Source organism: Nesoenas mayeri (assembly GCF_963082525.1).
Source record: "Nesoenas mayeri genome assembly, chromosome: 23".
NCBI classification, from domain to species: Eukaryota; Metazoa; Chordata; class Aves; order Columbiformes; family Columbidae; genus Nesoenas; species Nesoenas mayeri.
In genome coordinates, this window is record NC_137574.1 from 5,658,273 (window position 1) to 5,673,223 (window position 14,951).

Genomic DNA, 14,951 nt, shown 5'->3' on the forward strand with positions numbered 1-14,951 from the left:
TGTTGCGTATCCCTATGTGCAAGTAAACGAAACATCTGGATTGGATTCTGCAGCTGATGGGTTTGAGCTCTTCTCTCCCACGTCGCCGGCAGCGCACCCAGAACCCCAGTGCACACACAGCTCTGCAATCCCATTCTCCTTCTCTGGGACACCAGGAGAATACAAAGACTTTCCATCTTTGCAGAGATAATTTAGTATTAGAGAAGGTAAGTTCTAGAAAGGTGCCTGCACGTAATAAGCTTTTAAAGCGTCATTTCAGCAGAATTCTACAGCGTTTTTAGAAAAGACAGATGTTTAACTGCTGAGCACAGTGCACAGACAAGATGCACGTCTCAGATAAGCGAATGACAAGGACAGATCACGCTATGGATTGTTCCCTATGGATCATTTTATGGCCAGATCCCTATGGATCTCACCATAGGTATTTTCATTGCAGGCAGAACAATTCATTTCCATGTTGTACGGCACTGGGAGCCAACACACTTCACCACTTGTAACACGAGAGGTGACATGCACTCAGGTTTCTCTGTTTTCCAGCACATCTGACAGTGTATTGGTGTTCAATTCTTTATTTAACCAGTCTTAAGGGACTTACCTTTAACACTTCCATCTTAAACCCGCTGTCTGATGTGGGTCCGTCTGGCATTTGCAAGGCCTGAACAAAGGCTTCGGTGAACTGCTGCACCACAGGGAAAATCAGGACTTTGGCCGCACCCTGGATAGAATCAATGCGAGCACAGGTGAGAATCAGAAACAGAACCCCCCTGTCTCACAAGTCAAGCACGAGGAGCAATGGAAATCGCACTTTTCTGCTACAAAACCAAAGAGGAACCTATGGCAAGTGCAGAATGTTACAAAGTTCAGACGTGGCTTTGGCTCCCTCCTTGTGCTGGGAACTCGGCTCAGCTGGATCTCACCCTTGCGAAGCGCACAGCACCGGCTGCTGCACAGCACACAGCTGAGCTGGTGGCTTCGGACTGAACAGGGATCCAGACAACCCAGCGCCGAGTCTCGGGAGCAGCGCATCCTCCTTCCCACCTGATGGGATGAATCACGTCCTGTGCCCCCCCCCGACCACAGAACAAATCTGGGGTGACCGTTCCACCCAACTCTCCCTCCCCCAAAGCAAAGCAGCTCTGTGGGAGCTGAGCATCAGCAGCTGGCCTGAAAACTACCCTGATGATTCTTCCTAGGAAAATGTAGTAAATATTTTTCCAGATGTCCAAGCACTCCATAAGCAGAGTAAGTAATATCGGACAAAAATAACTTCATTGAGAATGTTCCTCATAACTCCATAGCTAAGACTGTATGATTAAACTCTGAAACACCACCGTAGCAATTTATAGACAATAAAATAAATAGGCAATCTTTTAAAGTCAAATTTCAATAGAAGAAGTTTTGTTGACAATGTAAAGGACACTCAGAACAAGGAGCTATCACGATCTTTTGGATCTGGTACCAGCTGCAGGATGTTACTGCACAAGTCACATTATCAGTGCAGCTGAGATACGGTGTAATTATCAGAACTCCCCAAACACCTGCACTGAATTGTTCCCCGTGCAAACAGGGAGGAAAGAGCAGATACAGGGAGGAAAGAGCAGATACAGGGAGGAAAGAGCAGATACAGGGAGCTACGACAGGGATTTCCCAACGGAGGGACGATCCGATACACGACCCCCCTGTCCCTGAGCTGCCACAAGCACGGCTGCTGATACATCACAAACCGAGTTATGGAAACCAAGTCCCAGTATCAAGGCAGGTTGAGCCACTTTACCTGTGTTAAATTACACCCTTTCCCCCAGAATTACAGCTGACAGAGTATATAATTCTCCAACATTCCATTTTCATATTAACAATCATTGAGAACCTCGCTCAGCTGGAATTCAATGTAGGGTAAGTTAATCTCTTGCCTTTTCCAGCTCCTCCATGTTACAGATCATGTGGGCACACGTGGTGAATATCTCCACTGCACGCGACCTTGTGCGAATACCGTACACCTAGAAAACGTTGAAATCACAGATCAGGAACACAGCGTACCTGCATTGCCTTTAATTGTATTTATTTTTTGCTTTAACTTGATTCTGATTTTATCAGCGGCTTCAACATTTCTGTTGAAACATTAGATGCCACCAGCTATCACAGCATCAAGACGATTCTAAGTCATACTACAGCTTAACCTTGTAAAGGTTTCTCTGCTCCAGGAAACATTCCCACTAACGCTACTCAGTACCAGCTTAATAGTGAAGATCATACCTCTGCCATTGTGAAGATTTTGTACATCTCCGGAAGAATAACAGGAGCAACAAGCGGCATCTGCGTGTCGGTCACTTCCCGCGTAAACTCTGGAAAATCAAAAAGGAAGCGAAATTCTTATAAAAAAACAAATTTCCAGACAACAGCAACAACAGAACCATCGGGAAACACTCACAACGTATTGGAAATGCATTGATTGGGACTTGACTAGACGAACGTCATCTGGCCTGCCCGTGGCAAACCTTGCAGGCAAACAGAAAAATATCACACCAAACACTGCAGCTATTTGGAAAACGGGGGTTTGCAATCGAAGAGGTGAGCTCAGCACTCTCCAGAACTACCTGAAGGGCAGTTCTAGCCAGGTGGGATTGGGCTCTTCTCCCAGGCATCAGCAATAGGACAAGGGGCCATGGGCTGCAACTCTGCCAGGGGAAGTTTAGGCTGGAGATTAGAAAGCAATTCTGTGCAGAGAGAGTGGTCAGGCCTTGGAATGGCTGCCCAGGGAGGTGCTGGACTCACCGGCCATGGAGGTTTTTAAACTGAGATTGGACATGGCACTTAGTGCCCTGATCTAGTAAACAGACTGGAGTTGGACCAAGGGTTGGACTGGATGATCTCTCGGGTCTTTCCAACCCAGTCCGTTCTGTGATTGTGTGTGAATTTCCTTCCGAGCTATAACCTGTAGCACAGAAACTCCTTCCTCAGCTTTCACAACATCTACTGAGCATTCAGTCCAACAGGAACTGATGGACGCCGTGCCCAGCAGAAGCAGCAAATCCCAATTTCTTCAACTGGAGTGGAAAGCAATAGGATAAAGCCTAAACCGCTTCCTACGCCAGAGCTCGGGCACACACGTACCTGTCAGCACCCTCATGGCTCCGTGCACGGCGTTCACGTCTCCGCTCATCAGCATCTCCATCAAGAGATTAAAAAGCTCTGGCCAAGCTTCGGGCCAGTCCCAATGGGCAATGGCTGAAACGGCGTACGCGACGCTCGAGCGCACCTTGCTGATGGATTCTCTCAGCCCGTTGGGCAGGAGCTCCCTAATAGCGACTTTTGCCTGTGGAGAATAATGTGGGTTAGAAAAACAGGTTCCCAGTCATAAAGCAATTTAATAATATATATATATATATACACACATACCTGTGACTGTATCCTGATACTGATTCTACATGGGTTTTACAAAATGAACACTCATGAGACAACAAAGCCTTGCACACTACACCCTGTAGTGTTTTTATGGAAAACTGCATAATGTGTTGTAACGTATCCTGTTTACCCCAAAATAAGCCCTAGCCCAAAAGTAAGCCCTAGCATGATTTTTCAGGATTTGAGGATGCTCAAAATACAAGCCCTACTCCAAAAATAAGCCCTAGTTACAGCTATTTAAAAAAAATCAATTTAAACAGCTATCCATGTATAAAGTCAGCATCTTTTGGAGCAAAAAGTGTGTAAGACCCTGTCTTATTTTTGGGGAAACAGGGCAGGACTCTTCTCACACGGAGTGCTCGGCCAAGCGCACAATAAACAGCTCACAGCTACAATCCAGTGGGATGCAGATATCACCATGGGAGACACTGAGGTAGTGGAGAGACATCCCAACTCCAGCCCAGGGACCCTGTTTGCTCACTCTGGAAGATTTTAGTTAATAGGAACTAGTCCCCAACCCTGAAGGCAGAGAAGAAAAAGGCGGCACTTGCGGGGGATAATTCACAAGGTTGTCTCAAGCAGCTGTGTGTGGATGGGATCAATCCTGCCCCAGATGTGAGAGATGATCCAGTCAAAGTGGCCAAGGGCCGGAATCTGGACATTTCAGCTGTTACACACTCCTACTGAACAGATTTCCAATGAAATCCAGCAGAGCTTTAAACTGAAATCTCTCATTGTCAGCAAACTTCAACCAAAGCCTTTAGTTCCCATAATACACACGGGCATTGACACTTTTCAAACCAAACCAAAAGGAATATTCTAGGACTGATAAAACGTCTCGACGGAGACGACGTGGAACCAAACCTTACCCTTTCCGTCGTCTCCGGAGGTCTGAACTTTTCAGACTGCGAACACCAGTGAGTTTCCACATACTGTTTGAGAATGACGGACGCCAGCTGGATGAGGAGAGAGGCCAAGGATCAGGGACAAAACCCGCGACCGCAGCGACACCCCGACCCGTTCGCCCGTCTCCGTTCCCACCGCGCTGCGTCCGGAGGGGGGACAGGGCTTGCCAACAATGCAAAAATCTTTGTGAAACGGACCCAAAAACCAAGTGACTGCAGTAAAAAGATGAACTGAATCATGGGGCGACAACGGTCTGTGCAGCACTGACACCAGGCAGATTTATGCCCCCAAAAGGGCACAAGATATGGGCCTCGTGGTAACTAAAGAAATACAGAACCTCAATTTCCTTTTCAAGGAGAAAACACCTACAGAAAAAGCTGCTGCAAAGAGAAGTCAACTTTTGCTTGCTGATGCCATCCACTTGTGCCCATTCCCAGCACAGCGCCGTCTCAGCGCCACTTTATACAGTCCAAAAAGCACTGTTTTCAATAAAGGTAAGTTTATAACACCTGAATAACGTTGGAAGAGACAGTGACAGCTTTAGAGAAATTCAATAGAAAATGGAGCAGCAGTAATGGAAAGCTACCACAAATTTTTCGCCTAGAAACACCAGAGAATACTTTAACAACCAAGGAAACCACTGTCAAAATTGCTCCTGTGGTTGCAGGTGAACGCACCTGACGGATGGCCAGAGCGCCCTGGGGATCCACAGTCAGTTCTGCCAAATGAACACCGAATTCTGCAAGAAGAACAGAAAACACAATAAGTTTGGATCGTAACTTTCATTTCCCACCCAGCAAAACTCACCGAGATGTTTGGAGAAAGGCATCACACCGCCTGAATGACTCATGTGTGGGAAGGAGACAATTCCAAAGCGCAGCTACTCGAGTGAATCACGAGCTTTAATTCTCCGCTGTGCTCGCTGCACCAACTTCATTGATTTCCTCAGCATCTCATATCCCAAAACACACCCCGAGGGGGCTCAGAACGCACCGAGCACCCACCCCAGAAACTCCTGTGCAAGCGCTGGGGCCGTGGGACCTTCCCCAGTGCAAAACTGGAGCAGGAAAAGCGAGAGCGTTTCTAGTTGCCCAGCGAGTTCTGTAACAAAGGCCAAATTCAAAAGCATTTACCAATTCTGTTGATGACAGCGCAGGAAGCACAAAGCAGGCAGAGCGGCTGTTCTGCTATGGTAAATTCATATGTTTTGGTAAATTTGCTTAAAATTGCGACTTTATGTGCCGGGTAGCTGGTAACTGTACTAAACCCTTCATTGAACTTGGTGAGCACCTTTAAGAAATGCGTTTGGGAGGGTTTAGCTCTAGAAAGCTCTGTCCTGAGGTCCCGCGAGCACCACCCGCTCCCCCAGACTGGATAATGAAGCTGCTTCTGAAAGAGAGTTCTGCAATGTTATTAGCAGCACATTTCAGTGCTCACAAGCGTGGTGATCTGAGCTTCTCCCAATATCCCCCTCACTCCTAAGAAGCTTTTCTGGGTTGGTGGATAATTGCCTCTCGCTGTCCCATGATGACACTGACATACCCAGTTCCTCCAGCCCTTTCTCACAGATCTGCATTTAAAAAAGGAGGAAAAAGATCCTCTTAGCCCAGCTGCAGAAGCTTGTTCGGAGATGGACTTAACAGAATATTCCTCTTAACAGCAGCAGGGATTATTCTCCTAGCTGTCTGCAGTATTCCACACTTTAATATTGCGCTTATTTCAGCCACATTTTTAATGGGTATAAATGATTGAAGGAGCCAGAACAAACACAACGGTTTCACATAGTTGCAACTCACTGCTATGACGCTGTCTTACAATGTTTAAATCTGTCTGCATACATGCATTTGATCTGTTCTTCATGTATGGGACTCCGCACTTGAGTTACAGAATTTCCTTTCAATCATTTCAGGTCATCTCTCCAGTTTTCCAAAATCTTTTCAATTCTGCTCTCCAAGCAGATTGCGGTGCTGTCAATAATCAACCAGAAGCGACCAAGAGCTTTGTCTTAAAAGCCCCTTGGATTTCACAATGAGTTACTGTTAACAACACTACACACAGGTTCTTGGACAACTGTGTATCTCAAAAGATCACAAAACTGCATGTTCTCAACTGATAAACAACAAATTCATATCAGGAACCTACTGAACTCAGACCATCAGATCACAGAATCCCAGAATGATGGGGTTGGAAGGGCCCTGGAAAGCTCATCCAGTGCAATCCCCCCACGGAGCAGGAACACCCAGATGAGGTTACACAGGAAGGTGTCCAGGCGGGTTGGAATGTCTGCACAGAAGGAGACTCCACAACCCCCTGGGCAGCCTGGGCCAGGCTCTGACACCCTCACCCCAACAAGGTTCTTCTCAAATTTAAGTGGAACCTCCTGTGTTCCAGTTTGCACCCATTGCCCCTTGTCCTGTCACTGGTTGTCACCAGAAGAGCCTGGCTCCATCCTCCTGACACTCCCCCTTTCCATATTGATCCCCAGGAATGAGTCCCCCCTCAGTGTCCTCTTGTCCAGCTCCAGAGCCCCAGCTCCCTCAGCCTTTCCTCACACGGGAGATGCTCCACTCCCTGCAGCATCTTGGTGGCTGCGCTGGACTCTCTGCAGCAGTTCCCTGTCCTGCTGGAACTGAGGGGCCACAGCTGGACACAAGATTCCAGGTGTGGTCTCCCCAGGGCAGAGCAGAGGGGCAGGAGAACCTCTCTGACCTACTGACCACCCCCTTCTAACCCACCCCAGGTACCATTGGCTTCCTGGCCACAAGGGCCCAGTGCTGGCTCATGGTCACTCTGCTGTCCCCAGGACCCCCAGGTCCCTTTCCCCTACGCTGCTCTCTAACAGCTCAGTCCCCAACTTACACTGGACCCTGGTATCAGCTTAACCACATTACACACCCCATCTGGGAGCAGCTTAAGGAAAGCGGTGAGGGCAGAGCAACGCTTCCCAGCACAGCCCTGGGAACACTGGCCTTAGGAACCTCCCGAAGCAGGTGCTGTATCTGACCAGTGCCTTTAATGACTCTTAGTGGTTTGTTTTTCCTTCAGGAATGTCCGAACATTCTAAAACCATTCCTACAGCTCACATCCAGCGGTGACGAGTTCCATTGTTTTCACGCTGGGGAAACAACCTACTTCCTTCTACTTGTTTCAGCTTAATTCTCATCCGATCTGAGCTTCACGCACAGTCGCGAATAATCACTCCTCACTCACCTCCTCTGTCACTATTTTAGAGCCTCCGTCTCCAATAACTCTTTCCTGGGCAGAAAAGGCAATGTATTTGCTCCTTCTCAGAACAGCTTTTCCACACCCTGTGACGGTCCCTGTGCTGCCCTCCCTGTCCCCCGCGAGCAGCAGGCAGCAATGTATGCGGCACTGAGGCTGCAGAAGCAAGAGGAATTTATGTCGCGCTTTGTTCTCTGTTCCCTCCTTAACGGTCCATTTGGCTTTCCGAGCACGGCAGAGCACTGAATGGGCATTTTCAGGAGACTCGCACCAACAATGGGATTTCTTCCCCCCCGCCGTGGCAACAGTCAGCGCGGCCTGTTGTTTTTTAAAGTATCATCTGGGCCGTCTCCTCCTCCCCGAGCGTTACTTTGCTGACCAACACCATTTACACGCTCAACTCACTCTTGTGAAACTGTTCGGTAGTTTTTGCCACCGACTCGCGCTGCGGCCAGGCTGAGCAGCCCAGCGCTATCAGCAGCTTTGGCACCGCGCTACCCGCTCTTTCCCACATCATTTACGGGCGTGCTGAGCCGTCCGGCTTCACGTGGGACTCTCCATTACCTCCCTGCAGTGCGAAACACGATCCGTCACTTCTACCTCTTGTCTTCAAGCTTTTAATCACTTATTAATTCAAGAGCTGTCCCCAGCGCTTTGGTTTCTCCAAAAAGGTTCATTTAGGGAGTTTTCTAAAGGGTTTTTGACAGCCCCAGGACTCCTTCAAAGAGATCTTCTACCAAATATAGATCCATGCTGCCACAACAACCAGCTCTCCCCATTCCAGCTCTTCAAACCAGTGCAAGAGCCCCAGCGACCCACCTGAGACAACCTCGACACTCACCCTCCGCACCTCGGAGCCCTCACTAAACGTTGTCCCGTGTTACCAGTTCACATTTCTCTGGTACCTCGGTGACTTTAAGCATCAAGTTTTACAGCACAATTCGTAGCGCGGTAATTTAACGTTTGAGTCCCATCAAAACCCGTGGAGATGCACCCTGTAGCACTGGCTGTTTAAGGTAAACTGGTGAGTGAAACTGCTGCTACTTACACTTCAACCTGACGTGGATTCTCCCGCGTGTCTGCTGTAGGTGTCCTTCACCACAGCGAGCCAACACCAACACAAGGAACTTGTTTTCTTTGCTGACTTTCATTTATTTCTCATTAAAAACGCCGATATTTGTGCACTTTTCTGCTGGCCTCACTTTGGCTTTCAGCATCTTCTTTACGCTGCTTAATCATACATTTTTTGTTCCTCTAAAGCACTTTTGACACTCATGACATACATTTCTTTACCTCAGTAATATGGGGTCAGCAAACACTATTCTTATAGCTCCTCCTCTTGGTTTCTGCAAGTTTCTCCATCCCAAAGACGGCACAGAAAGGAGAATACAGTTTGTTCTTCCCGTGCTGCTTGACTGGGACAAGAGGAGGGACCACAGAAGCGCAAAATAAATCAGCTGAAAGAGACCTGACGAGGTCTCCAGCCCAAGCCCTGTGGTCAAAGCAGCGTCAGAACAGGTTGCTCCGAGCATCTTCCAGGCAGCTCTCGGAGATCCTCAAGGATGGAAACAGCACAGCTGCTCCAGACTGCACAGCCTGGCTCTCCTCACAGTGCTAACAACTCCCCTATATGAACCTTTTGCTTCAGCTTGTGCCCAATTTCCTTCGTCCCTTCCCTTCCCATCCCCCAGTGTCTTCACAACCACCCCAGAGTTACCAAAAGCTGCTGCCAGATCCACCCTCAAAACCCTCTTGTCTCCACACTGGAAAACCCCTCTCTCCCAGCATCTCCTCATGAGCTAAGTGCTGCAGTTCCTCAAGCGACTCGATGGCCTTTTGCTGAACTCACCCCTGTTTATTGCGGTTTTTCTTTCCTAGGGGAGTGGGAGCAAAACCAGACAAGTATTCTAGACGTAGCCTAACAAGATTGATCGCCACGCTGGACCCTGCTCACACAGGTGGCCCCCGGGGCTCAGTGCTGGCCCTCTCCAGCTCAGCGGCCACCAGAGCTGCACCCAGCAGCAGGTTTTGCTGTCCCATGCGCACAACTCGCCGTCTGTCCTTGCTGGACGTCAGGAGGCTCCTCTCGGTCCGTGGTCCTGTCCAAACACCTCCCCACCGGCCTGGCGTCACCTCAACCCACAGCAGAGGGTTAAATACCTGTCACCTCCTCCAGGTCATGGAACAGCTCCTGGAACGGACCTGTGCAGCTCTGGGATTGCAGCCGCAGGGCGACTGTAGGGTATTTGTAACACAGTCAAAACCAGAAGTGTAGGTGGTTCCATTCCTCTTGCCCTTAACATTATCCACCAATTCTGTTGCGTTCCTGGGCTCTCAAAGGGACCTTAGGGGCATCCATAACCCTCACAAAATATTCTTTTCTGGAAATCTGTTACCCAAACCATTACACAAACCTGGTTTATGTTTCTTGTGGTAAGATTCAGACTGTTTGGGAAGAAAAAGTTGCCACTGAAGAGCACAGTGACTGCAGCAGCTTTGCAAGGCAAAGGCTCTGGGGGCCGATGAACCTCGCCGCACCTCCAGACCCTGCAATCACTCACTAAAACCTCCAATAGCACAGATTGCCCAGTAATGCATCGAGGAAGACTTAACCTGAGAGCATTACAAGCACAAGTTCAGGGACTGCACAACAAGAAGCATTTTAGCAAACCATTTGCCTTTCTTTCACCACCCCCATCTCATTCCCAAAGCAACATTAAAAAGTTTAAAAAGTATAAAGTTATTAAAACACGCTTCTTGACCCAGTCACACCCTTAAACCTTCCTTCGCTTTGCCATGAACTTCCTTTGATAACATTTCTGACTTTAAGAGCAGAAAGAATTCAAAACGCTCCATAAAACACTTCCAGAATGGCACAACCAGATAAAGATACGGCAAAACCTGCAGGAGAACCCATGAAGAACCAGCCCATGAAGAACCAGCCCATGAAGAACCAGCCCATGAAGAACCAGCCCATGAAGAACCAGCCCATGAAGAACCAGCCCATGAAGAACCAGCCCATGAAGAACCAGCCCATGAAGAACCAGCCCATGAAGAACCAGCCCATGAAGAACCAGCCCATGAAGAACCAGCCCATGAAGAACCAGCCCATGAAGAACCAGCCCATGAAGAACCAGCCCATGAACAACCAGCCCATGAAGAACCAGCCCATGAACAACCAGCCCATGAACAACCAGCCCATGAACAACCAGCCCATGAACAACCAGCCCATGAACAACCAGCCCATGAACAACCAGCCCATGAACAACCAGCCCATGAACAACCAGCCCATGAACAACCAGCCCATGAACAACCAGCCCATGAACAACCAGCCCATGAACAACCAGCCCATGAACAACCAGCCCATGAACAACCAGCCCATGAACAACCAGCCCATGAACAACCAGCCCATGAACAACCAGCCCATGAACAACCAGCCCATGAACAAACAGCCCATGAACAAACAGCCCATGAACAAACAGCCCATGAAGCTGCTGGGCCACAGGAATAACTTATGGCCAAGGGCTGCACTGACACGTTCTCCAGCTCCCACCGAATCAGACTATAAAACTTCCAGTGGCTTCCACAGATTCCGGTTCTTTGGGATGGGTCAGACAATTCAAGCTGAAGTGAAATAAAGCATTACCATCAATAGATTTTTTTTAAGTGTAGCTTCCACCCAGGAAAAGCAGCGAGTGCATGAGCTAGCTTGGTGCCACCATAAAAAGGCCAGATGAGTAACGTAATAATTAGTGACACTACTTGAATTCAGGGTACCTGCTCTTTTAAGCTCTGTCTTTTCAGACATCATTCAGCCCTCCAGCTCCAGTGTCTTGCTTGTCCCCAGCTCTCCACAACAGACAATGGAACCCTGGCACTGGACTTTCACAAAAGACAAGGGTGCAGCTACGTCCTGACCATACTCAAAACAAACCACACACAGGACGCGGGCACAGGGACACAACCCCAGAGGTGAGAGGATCACTGGGACTGGCCTGCACACACCAGGCAGCGAGAAGGCCCTGCAGGAACACCCTGTGAGCAACCTGGAGACATCAGCTCAGCACAACGCGGTGCCCAAAGCAACAGCCTTGCTGCTCCGCACCCCCCTGCCCTCTGCGTGCTGCCTGGAGCAAGCTCAGAGCCACTCAGCCCTCGCACAGCATAGGATGATAGAATGTCCTGAGCTGGGAGGGACCCACAGGATCATGGAGTCCAACTCCTGTCCCTGCACAGGACACCCCACAGGTTACCCCGTGTGTCTGAGGATGGTGTCCAGTCTCTTGTTGAACACTCTCAGGTTGGGCCGTGACCCCTCCCTGGGGAGCCTGTTCAGTGTCCAGCACCTCTGGGGGAAGAACCTTTTCCCCATGTCCCACTGACCCCCTGGCTCATCTGCTGCCGTTCCCTCGGGTCCCTGAGCCAAAGCTGCTGCCGCTGGTAGAGCCTCTTGCGGATGAGGGTGGGCTGAGCTGCGGGAAGGGCAGGGGCGCAACACGCCCCGGGGCAGAAGGACGGGTTTCAAGGGAGGGACACGAGAGGCGGGGTGCACCCTGGTGGGCTCGGTCCAGGCCGCTCCCCTCTCCTCCCACTGCCCTGAACACACCAGGGCAGCCGCCGCTGAGCCCCCGCGGCCGGGCCGGGGCTGCCACGGGCACCGGCGGAGAAGAAGCCGCCGCCGGCCCCGGAGCTGCAGCGGGAAGTTCTGGCCGAGGCCACCGCGAGGCCACGAGGCGCCGGTACCGGGAAACGCTCGGGGAAGGCAGCGGCGGCCTGTGCCCACCGGGACCCCCCGCCCCGCTCCGCTCCGCTCCGCCCGGCGCTCACTCACCCTCCGTCACCTCCAGCACCTTCACCTGCTCCTCCGCGGCGGCGCGCACCGCCTGCACCGGGCACAGGATCCCGGTCAGCGTCTCCACCAGCGCCTCCTTCAGCCCCTGCGCCACCGGGCCGGGCCCGCCAGCGCCGCCAGCGCCGCCGCCTCCGCCGCCTCCTCCTCCCGCCGCCGCCGCGCCCGCCATCGCCCGCCCCGCCCCCCCCGCGCTCCGCCGCCGCGCGCGGGCTACGGGCCGCCGCGCGCGCCAAACGCACGGCACGCACGCGCGGGAGAGCGACACCGGGAGCTCCGTCCCGCCCCGCGGACAGAGAGAGGGAGGGACGGGCGGGCTCCGCGCGCCGCTCACAGCGCCCCCTGGCGGCGCGGGGGAACCGCGGGCTGCGGCGGGAAATGGCGGCGGAGGCTGAGGATCCCGGAGTGCCAGGGGTTGGAAGAAACCTCACCCAGTGCAATCCCCCCGTGGAGCAGGAACACCCAGATGAGGTTACACAGGAAGGTGTCCAGGCGGGTTGGAATGTCTGCACAGAAGGAGACTCCACAACCCCCTGGGCAGCCTGGGCCAGGCTCTGACACCCTCACCAGGAACAAGTTTCTTCTCACATTTAAGTGGAACCTCCTGTGTTCCAGTTTGCACCCATTGCCCCTTGTCCTGTCCCTGGTTGTCACCAGCAGAGCCTGGCTCCATCCTCCTGACACTGCCCCTTTCCATATTGATCCCCAGGAATGAGTCCCCCCTCAGTGTCCTCTTGTCCAGCTCCAGAGCCCCAGCTCCCTCAGCCTTTCCTCACACGGGAGATGCTCCACTCCCTGCAGCATCTTGGTGGCTGCGCTGGACTCTCTCCAGCAGTTCCCTGTCCTGCTGGAACTGAGGGGCCACAACTGGACACAAGATTCCAGGTGCGAGTCATGGGCCAAGGGCACAGCCTCCCGCACAGCACCCGCGGTTGCCCCGAGCAGGAGCCTGAGCGGCCCCTTTGTGCTGCAGCATCTCCTCAGAGCTGGGAGTTCCCGTCATGGTGGGAACCAGGGTCAGTCAGAGCCCGGGCACCTTTCACCACCAGTATCGGTGCTGAGTTCCCACTGTGAGAACACGGGGCAGAAGGGAACGGAGCTGGGGAAGGGACTGGAGCAGTTCTTGTCTAGTCTGTAATCCTTTTGATTTGCCTAAGTGACCGTACAACTGCTCTGAATGCTGCAATTCATCCTTCTATATTTGTAGAAATTATGCTTATTTGATTCTTCCGGGCTCTTTCAGGTTTGAATTCCCAGCTGGTTTGTACGTCGCATGTCCCTTCACACGCTTTCTGCACGGCCAGCAAACCTAGAGCTGCCTCTGAGCCGAACGGTCCTGCCGTCCCGCCTCTCTCCTCAGGTGCTTTAGGGAAGAAGGTTCAGTCACCACAAGAAGATTCTATTCTCAGCATGAAAAGCCTTTTTTATGCTAAACTTGTTTCCTCCTGTGATGTTGCAACCCACAGTCAACGCGCTCCAGCCCCGAGCTCCCCCGCAGACCCGCGGCAGGGAAGACCCTGCAGAGAGCTGGGCTGCTGCGACCAGCACAAACGTGCAGGAGGGATCGGGGCCGGGAACAAGAACCACCGCAGCATCAGCCCAAATCACAGGGTGAGCAGGGACACTCCATGGTATGAGCCTGAGCCATCCCCCGCTGGGTTAAATTTAATGCCAACAAGAAGATGGAACCCCAAAGCCCAACAGACACCGAAACAGCCCAAACACCCAACAAACGCTCTCCAACATCGGTTTGTCCTCAACAAACCACGGGGGATGGAGATACTCTTTGAATTGCGGGTTCTGTACACAGGGAGCTACTCGTTCTACTACTTTTCCTTTCTACATTTTCAGGTGCCCACCTCGCAGTAAGGAAGCACACGCATCAAATCTGGCCCAGTGTTGTGACTCAACAGCCAAATCCCTCTAAAAACTGCCTTGCAACCAGCAGCATAAACATTTCAGAACTCAAAAAGCTGAGGTACGTGAGGCACCTTCATTCACCGTGTTGAATTTAATGTGTGTCACTATTTCTTTTCAACCACCTTTCAGCAAACGTTCCTCTCAGCACTCGGGATGTTGGACCCAGCACCATGTCGCATCAGCACACGTGCTTTCATTCTTCTCATCAAATATTTGTTCCTTCTACCCGAGATGTTTTTACTGGGACCCGCTGGGACCATTTTTGTCCGTCTCCAACAGCAGCTGAGTGCTGAACCTGCAGCACAATCAATCTCCTGTGACTGCTTTATCTCCTCTTCCAGACAGGGCTGTTATTTGTATTGATGCTCTTCTCCGTGCGGGGGTGTTGCTGTCACAGACTGACACCTTTACATCCTGGAGAACTCCCGACATGCAGCTTGTTCACTTCTGAGGAAAGGACAGAGCTGTTCTCCAAGGCTGTACCTCAGCTCCTCCCGTGGAGAAGCACGTTCATGTCTAGTCTCACCAAAGCTCAGCTCAGCTCCTTAGTGTTGCTTCCAGGCAGCTGCTGCCTGTGTTCTGGAGACCGACCCTTCCTAAACCCTTATTATGATTAAATAGTTAGGGTCGGAGCAATCTAGGGAGGTTGATG

The 14,951-nt window shown here is 51.4% G+C and overlaps 1 protein-coding gene across 3 annotated transcripts in view; it reads right to left on the reverse strand.

The window, feature by feature from the left end:
- Positions 1-12,551, reverse strand: part of IPO9 (importin 9) — a gene marked incomplete at its 5' end in the record, with an annotated part of 36,102 nt that extends 23,551 nt beyond the window's left edge. For all 3 annotated transcript variants that reach the window (XR_013923219.1, XM_080358363.1, XM_080358364.1), the window contains 7 exons: positions 596-715; positions 1,911-1,997; positions 2,254-2,342; positions 3,112-3,313; positions 4,272-4,358; positions 4,986-5,047; positions 12,362-12,551. Coding sequence is in view for 2 of the 3 variants with exons in the window: in XM_080358363.1 (XP_080214489.1) it covers positions 596-715; positions 1,911-1,997; positions 2,254-2,342; positions 3,112-3,313; positions 4,272-4,358; positions 4,986-5,047; positions 12,362-12,551 (837 nt within the window). The remainder of the gene's footprint in view (positions 1-595; positions 716-1,910; positions 1,998-2,253; positions 2,343-3,111; positions 3,314-4,271; positions 4,359-4,985; positions 5,048-12,361) is intronic.
- Positions 12,552-14,951: the final 2,400 nt, after the last annotated feature.